We start from the raw sequence: 8,116 nt of genomic DNA on the forward strand, positions 1-8,116 counted from the left end.
GGAAGCACGACGGGGAGCTACAACTGTGGGTTCTAGACTGGATTGCTGTTTCCGTGATTTTTGTTCTCAGAAGGGAAACACAGCTACGGTCTATGTCGACGAGGATAAACTGGCTCAAACGATCACTTTTCAGACTCATCAGATGCACCGCTTCTTTGAGGCCTTTCCAGAAGTGATGGTGGTGGATGCCACCCACAACATCAATGACGCTCGGTATAAGCTGTTTAGCTTTATATTTCATGACGTATCCGGCCATGTAAGTGACAACTCTGTGATTATTTGTTCTTTGTGACTCACAGTGTGCCATTGTGTCTTTTTGTGTCGCTTTGTGCCCCCCGGTGCCGTATCGTGGCTTTTGTGATTCTTGATGCCTCATTGTGGCTTTTTGTGATCTGTGTGTGAAATAGGGACAATACGTTCAGCATGTACTGATGGAAAATGAGAGCGCTGAATGTCTTACGGATGTCGTCACTTCTTTCAAGACATCCAACCCTACCTGGGATAAAATCCGTGTCATCATTGTTGACAAAAATTCTGGTAAAATTTCGCTTCATCGTGCAGAGTTTCCTGGTGCTCAGATTCTACTTTGTGTGTTTCATGTCGCTGAGTACCTCCGTACTGAAATGGCTAAGAGGGATTATGGAGCTTTCGATCGCGAAAAAGTAGAAGATGCTGTTCATATGATGCTGAGCGCTCAGACGGAGCTCAAGTACGATACAGCTCGGAAGTATATGTACTACGTTGTGGAGGGACGTGAGATTAAATTAGATCAAGATGTTCCAAAATCCCTGCACCCGTTCCTGGAGTATTTTGACAAGAACTGGCATGAGTGCAGAAGAATGTGGAGTGGGTTTGGTCGTTCTGACGTACCTCACTTAGGCAACACAACAAACAATCGGTAAGAACGTTTTTGCAGATAATATAAAATTGTACTAACTTTAACAATGTTCGGTCGCTTTAGTCTAGAAGCTGCGTGGGGTCATTTAAAGGATGTTTTGAAGCCAACACTGATGCTAGACGAGTGCGTGGATATTCTTCTTCTCTTGCAATCAATAGCTGAACTCGAGTATGCTAAAATGATCACCGACGTCGGCCACATTCAGACACTGATACAAAAGTTGGTGTTCGAGCTCCAAAAGTGGGGACATTTACCGAGTCTCAGCTGCAACTGATGACAAAGTACTATCGCGTAATGGAGAAGCTCTTTGCTGTTTATGATACCGTCGATTGGATGCAAAGTATCCCTTTGGCACGTCTAGATGTATCTGACGAGCTCTATGAATACAAGGAATTGAACAAGCTTGCTGCTGCTACAGCGATTCAGAAATTGGTTATCCCCATGTCTCAACAGTCGAGTTTTGGTGCGATAGTTAACGAGTCGCTTCTGCTGTTTCGTGGGGATACTTGGCTAAACGACGATAGCTTGACATTCATAGGAAATGCGGTTCCAAAGATGGGATTAACTTCTTCAAATGTTGTGGGCTGTGAATGTGAGGAAACCAAGCAAAGCATCATTAACAAGACCCAGCCTTTTCAAGCAGGCAACGACTTCGTACTATTTCGCTTCATTTCGATGGCAGCCACTGATGCGGCGCCGTCTTCGATTTTCACACGCCTCCTCCAACAATCAAGCTGTATGACCCTCAACAGAAGAGAAAAATGCTTGGAATCCTGCGAAAATATCCTAAGGGCTTTATTGCCTGAGAAGGTATCCCTGATGTCAATCATTCACATGAAATCACGGGCCACTGGTATTGCACTTCTTTGATTTTGTGACTTTGTTTCCTGGACACACGTGGTGGCTTTTATATGCACTTAAGTACGAAGGCACACACTCATAGTGTGACTTTAACATCGATCTAGAAAATTTGTCACAAACCAGGAGAGGACTTTTGTGACTTCAGCTGTACAACCTATCCAATCAATTAACTGATCTATTAACCTATTTAACGGCATATTTACGATTAGATGCCTAAAACCGTTTGGATGGGAGCCAAATCCTTTCGAGCCGATCATTTTGGTGACCAGCGGCTTCTTGTGCTTCAGCTCAATCCACTTTTGACTCAGTTGCCACACGTAGTCCCATCACCATGAACTCGCTGATTCGTATGACCAAGTCGCGCTCCCTAGCGTCGGCGGTGCGCAATGTGCACATTGAGCGCAAGATTGAGGAGCTGGGCTACACGTTACCGAATGTGGCTGAGCCCAAGGGAAACTATCGCACGTCGGTGCGCTCGGGCAACACCATCTACATGGCCGGCCACTTGCCGCAGCCTGCTGGCGGTGACCTCATCCTGGGCAAGGTCGGCAAGGACCTGACCCCCGAGCAGGGCTACGAAGCTGCCCACTACGTGGCGCTCAGCCTCATGGCTACCCTCAAGCGTACGTTAACTTACCGTCGAATTTTAGGATGATACAGAGTGTTTAAATTGTTTTCTCTTGTTTACAGAGGAGGTGGGCGACCTAGACAAGATCAAGCGTGTGGTGAAGCTCGTGGGCTTCGTCAACTGCGTCGACGGCTTCACCCAGCAGCCGGCCGTCATCAACGGCGCCTCGGACACCATCGGAAAGGTGTTCGGCGACAAGGGCATCCACGCCCGCTCGGCCGTGGGCACCAACGCCCTTCCCCTTAACGTGGCTGTCGAAGTCGAGGCCGTCGTCGAGATCGAGGACTAAACTTCCAAGTGACGAACTTGACTAGCTATGCTCCTTGTTTCTCTTCCCCTTATTGTAAAGGGGAACGAAAAAAAATATTGTACTTGACCTCCTTCAGTGTCTCGAAATTCGACGGGGTCCATCCCTGTGGACATCCAATAGGAAGGTCCGTAGTTGACGAAGATCTGGTCTCCTCTCCTGATCTCGTGGATCACAAACTCCAGTACAGATAATGTCAATAAACTTTACCTATCTGAGCCGTATCTGCGAACATACTACTGTACGTAGTACTACGTAGTATTAGTACAGAAGGTGAACCAGTATTGATCTCAACTTCCTCTCGGAACTGACGATATGTGTCCCAATTACGCTGCAACTTCGTGATGTCATCATCCAACGCTGCAAGGCCGTCAAACACCCGGTTCATTCATGGCGAACGCGGCACAGTTCGAGGTTAAAGTCAGACATCGTGTCTTTAATTCGTCCATCCGTTGACGCCACTCCGTCATCGCTGTGTACACTTTAGCCAGCACTTCATCTTCCCATGATGACACCTCCACTGGCCGCTTGGCACGCCATTGTTCGCGTAGTTTATCGATCTCAACGTTACATTCCACCACGTGCGTTTCGATCTCGCCTTTGAGACTCTCGCGCTGTTCCTCGATCATGTCGTTAAAGGCTTCCAGAGCGATCTCAAAGTTCTCCCAACGTGTTGGGAGTTGCGACAGACGCGTCTCGACTTCACTCGTATCGAGACTCGCGCCACTCATACCGGCGCTACTGCCGCCTCCCAGCACAGCGAGAAGCAGCGCTTTCTTCTTCTCTGCCTTCTGGTACTGAGTCTGCACGTCAGTTTTACGCGCGTCGATGTCCTTCCACTCTAACTGAGCTGCGCTAATCTCATCAATAGAATGGGGACGCTTATTCAAGCTCTCCATGGACGCATCCACGAAGTCTTCCACGATCCGGATGTGGTTTAGTGTACTCTTCCGTAACGATAACAGTAACGCGTCTGTGAACCTCTGTATCAGTTCATCGAGTGAGCGTTTAAACGGCACAAAGGACAAGTGGATACAGTCGACTTTGACCGAGTCCGGGATCTTCTCGCTCTCTTTGCGCTTCGTTCGGATCGTCTTGAAGTTGATCTCCCAGTCCGTTGGCTCTTGCAGTGTTGTCTCCATTACTGCGTCCAAGTCGACACTCCCCCCGCCTCCGATACGAGCTAGAAAACCCCAATGCTCGTACTCATATAACAGCGTTTCTAACCGTGTGAATAACCGCTCACATGCCTCGTACACACGCACAAGATTGCGTGCGTTGGCGTCACACATGGCCGAGAACACGTGCGAGTTGGCAAAGCCGCCGAACTTTGTGGGTCTCGCCACAAACTTCTTCATCGCCTTGTAGTACGTCGTGCGTAGCTCTTCAATCGGAGGCTTTAGCACTAGCGTAGAGCCTCCAGAAGCCGATGAAGCCATCGCGGTGGGGAAGTGCAGTTCGGTTTTGATCTCCTTAATCTCAGGAAGGTTCTCGTTGAGCATTTCTAACCCGAGTTGGTAGCCCAATTCCAGCACTTTATACAGCTGATGGTCCCAGTACAGAAACCACTTGGCTGTACGTGCAGAGTCCTGTTTCCGTGTTGTCAACTGCGCGTTCTTTTTAATCTCGTCCCAACGTTCTTTCCACTTCTGCGGGTATCGAAGTAAATCCACATCCATGAGAGCTAGCAGCTCCTCGCCGAGTTTCTCATGAGCGCGTTTAAAGCGTCGATTCTTGGCTGCGAGACGGTCTGGAGTTGACTCACGTACTCGTCACATTCGTCTAGATTGGCCCACGTGACGTCTTTACTCTCGGTTTTCTGGTTCTGACTTTGCGCGATACCGGGTCGCTGGACTGCGTCTTCAAACGCAAGCAAAGAGTCGAGCAGCATCGGCTTCTGTTCGTCGATAATCTGCGCCTCGATGCTGTTGTAAAAGTTGGCCACTTTCTGCAATGTTACACCAAAGCGGTAGTATTTCTCCGCTTCCTCGGCTACTTGACGTACACGTGTTGGGACCCAAGTCTCGCTTGCAGCTGCCTGTTGCGAGGATAGTTCTGTGAGTTGACGGACGTCACGTAACAATGTTACAAGAAATTCACTGAAGTTCACGACCAGATCGCCACTTTGCTTGTCGATCTGCATGAGTCTGCCTCGAAGACGTAGAGATTGACTTCCGTTGTTGTTGTCGTCGTCATCTAGAGCTCGTAACATTGATTCCTGCCAGTCACGTACACGATCAAGTACCAGTCCACTGGCTTTAGCTGCGACTTTATCACACTGCTGGGATAACCGATGAAGTGCTGGTAAGTCTGTTTAGACTCCACGTGCTAGACGTTGCATGTCTGCTACGCGTCGACCCAGCGCGTGTGCCCAGACTATGACGTTGACGTCGCTACTCAACGTCTTGCCGACATGCATGCCGCTCTTGTCTCTCGCTCCAATACTGGAGCCAAGATTCTGCTTTCGCGTCTCAAAGTCACTGTCCAGTTGGTCTACATGCGCCAAAAGCTGAGCTAGAAGAGCGTCACGCTCGCCAGCAAGATCTTGTGCTAAGGTAGGACGCTGTAGGAGATGATGATAGCGTTGTAACAAGCGTGCAGCAGCACTGGGCTTGGATGTTACGGCACGAAGACGTTCACGTAACGCCACGGCCACTTGAGTCTCCATAGGCGCCAAAGAGCGGTCAAACTCGCTTAATGCTCGTTGCCACGCTGGCTCAGTGTACGCGTTGTAGTACAGTGGACGTAGCCGCTCAAATGGACGGAAACACGACTCTGCTAGCTCGTTTTCGCCCCCTCTGGATGGTAGCAAGACACTGAGCTTCTCGTACGTCGTTCGTACTCGAAGCACTTGCTCCAGCCAAGTACTTAGCAATTGAACGCGCTGTGCTTGAGAGGATACCGATCCGTCCCATGGATGTTCACTTTGTGCTGGCCATAACGTTCCAGTTAAGGACTCGATAGAGTTACGCCATTTCTCACACAATGTTACCCCTTGTTGTAACAAATGGTGGACTGCATGGAACTGCGCTGTTCCTGTTAAAGATTTCGCCTTGGCTAGAACGAAAGCGTTGATGGCGTTGGTGACGAGTCCGAGTAGATGCTCCATTCTCTTCTGTGGATACAACTGATCCCGTGCTAGATCTAGACGCCACAGATCATCAGCTACATTAGAGGCGTCGTCCAGTAGATCGGCCATGTCATCGAAGCTCAAATCGCCAAGTTCTTGCTCCAAGGAGGTAGCGACGCTAAGAAGCCCAAAGCTGCACCTAGCGACGGAGATGAAGGCCTTATGAGTATAGCAACTATGCGCGATGAGTTCGCGTACTGGGAAGCGATGCAGGACGACGCGAGACAAGCCAGAAGAGCCAAGAAGTTCAGCGCTGTCTTCTACACGGTACACCAGCGCTTCAGCGCTCCATCAAGTTCAAGCCTCAACTCATGCCTTCGGGGCCCATTTGCGTGCCGTTTCCTGCCGTAAACGCAGACGGTGGCGTCACTGGTGGCCTCAAAGGGACGAATAAAAACGATGCGTGCATGTATGCTCCTCTAGGCTCTCAGGTTTATGGTCGAGCTGGGTGGCACAACGGTCTTTGGGCCATAATGTACGCTTGGTACTTTCCTAAAGGCTTCTGGGGACTATTTCCCTCGAGACGCCATGATTGGACGGACTTTGTTGTGTGGATTGACAATCCCAAGTTGGAAACGCCTAAAATTCTGGGAGTCTCCATGTCCAAGTCAAACATGGAATACTCCAAGAAAACCAGGCTGTGGCCATCAAATTTTGTTGGCTATAGAAGATTTGGCCGATACAACCCCACGATCTTTTTCGGCTCCAACACGTCTCTCCGGCTCGATTATAAGGCTATTCTACTCTCCTCTCCATATTTGAACCTTGCCAGCATGGATGGCGAGTACCAGGACTTGATCATGTGGGAGCAACTCACAGACGCAGCTCGTGCAGCATTAAATGACAAGAAGAATTTTGGAGAGGCCAAGGTTCCGTTCAGTGATGAGTACTTCCAGGGCCACCTCAACAAGGCGTGGCTATTCTAGTTCCTCAACTAGCCGAGCGCCGCCGCTACGCGGTGGTAGTTTAGGTTTAGTTCTACTTGCTTTGGCCTCCCCGCCTCCGCTACGCTTCGGCGGGACGACTATTGAAAAAACCGCTGAACTTACCTAAATCGATTTTTTTTAATTTCATTAATTTGGGTCAGCATCGTGCTTACATGATTTAGGAAATAATTAGTCTAATGATCTTGAATCTAGATTCTTGATGCAATCTCTTTTTTATTGCTGGCTATCACCATCTTCCACCCAAAACCACCAGCACTCATTTATACAAACGCTACACAATATGTTTAGTTTAGCGTCGTGCTCGATATCACGGACCATTTCTGAGCTCACATGATAGTAATGGTCTGTCCAGGTTGCACTTTTTACCAGCTTGTACTGCCTACATATTTGAGCTTGTAAGTAACTAAAATTTGTTCACTTCTCACACAAAACTCAATGAAAGCTAGAAAATATTCGAATTGTAATATTTTTATGCATGCAGCGTTAGTTTTGTTCTGATTCACAATTAGTCATTAGACACTCGATTCTGTGCCAGTTATGATTATAGCATTTGGATAATGTGTCGTAAGACGCCTTGCTGTTGTTGTTGACTGTAGTGATTTTTATTTGATAGTTTAACGATAATTTCAGGATGGCTAAACATCATTTAGGCTCCAAGTTTATTAACGTTTCTTTATGGGGTCTACTTAGCCAACTATAATTAACACCTCTCGTGTTTTGTTGTTGTCTTGCCAATCCATTTCAAATTTTATCCTACGCCCCTGTCGGCGACGCCCGCCAGTTCAGTAGTATCGGATTTTGCTGTCTAAGCACCTCTTAAAAAACAATGGCTTACAGCAGTAACACATATGGGTTCATCTAAAACTATCTATTTTTATGGATCACGAGACAACGTTTATTACCACAGCGCTGTTCTTATGGTCAGCATCTGTTGTACATGTACTACTATTTGGCAGCTCAGTCAGTTACCTCACATTCAGATATTTTCTTAATATGTCTACAACAAAAGAGTTGCAGGTATTCTTTTAGTCATTGTTTCTTGTAGAAACTGTTAAGAACATAGTGTTACGTATATTTATAGTATGGCCTCCTCGAAAACACGCATTCATACGTGTACGCTAAGCACCTTGCAGCATAGGAAACGTCATTAGGGGTTATTTCATTTGAGAATAAGTAGCACTCAAATATTAAAAGTAACATGCAGTACTAAAAAAGTAAATAAAATACTTCGTAGTCTTAAAACGATGCCGCCTTCCCATCGCGTACATAGCCTTGGTGTTCTCCATGTTATGTGTTCTTCTTTAAATATGTGCGACCGCGCTAACTAAACCACAAACACGGCTCC

General features: G+C 47.7%; 1 protein-coding gene and 1 pseudogene across 1 annotated transcript; both read left to right on the forward strand.

The window, feature by feature from the left end:
* Positions 1-2,009: 2,009 nt before the first annotated feature.
* Positions 2,010-2,709, forward strand: PITG_13960 (endoribonuclease L-PSP, putative; the record flags this gene model as incomplete). Its single annotated transcript, XM_002899574.1, has 2 exons — positions 2,010-2,382; positions 2,450-2,709. The coding sequence occupies 2 exons, from the start codon at positions 2,091-2,093 to the stop codon at positions 2,674-2,676; spliced, it is 519 nt and encodes a 172-aa protein (XP_002899620.1).
* Positions 2,710-6,093: 3,384 nt separating this feature from the next.
* On the forward strand, positions 6,094-6,747 carry PITG_13961 (annotated as a pseudogene; the record flags this gene model as incomplete).
* Positions 6,748-8,116: the final 1,369 nt, after the last annotated feature.

This window comes from Phytophthora infestans, genomic scaffold (genome assembly GCF_000142945.1).
Source record: "Phytophthora infestans T30-4 supercont1.30 genomic scaffold, whole genome shotgun sequence".
Lineage (NCBI taxonomy): Eukaryota > Oomycota > Peronosporomycetes > Peronosporales > Peronosporaceae > Phytophthora > Phytophthora infestans.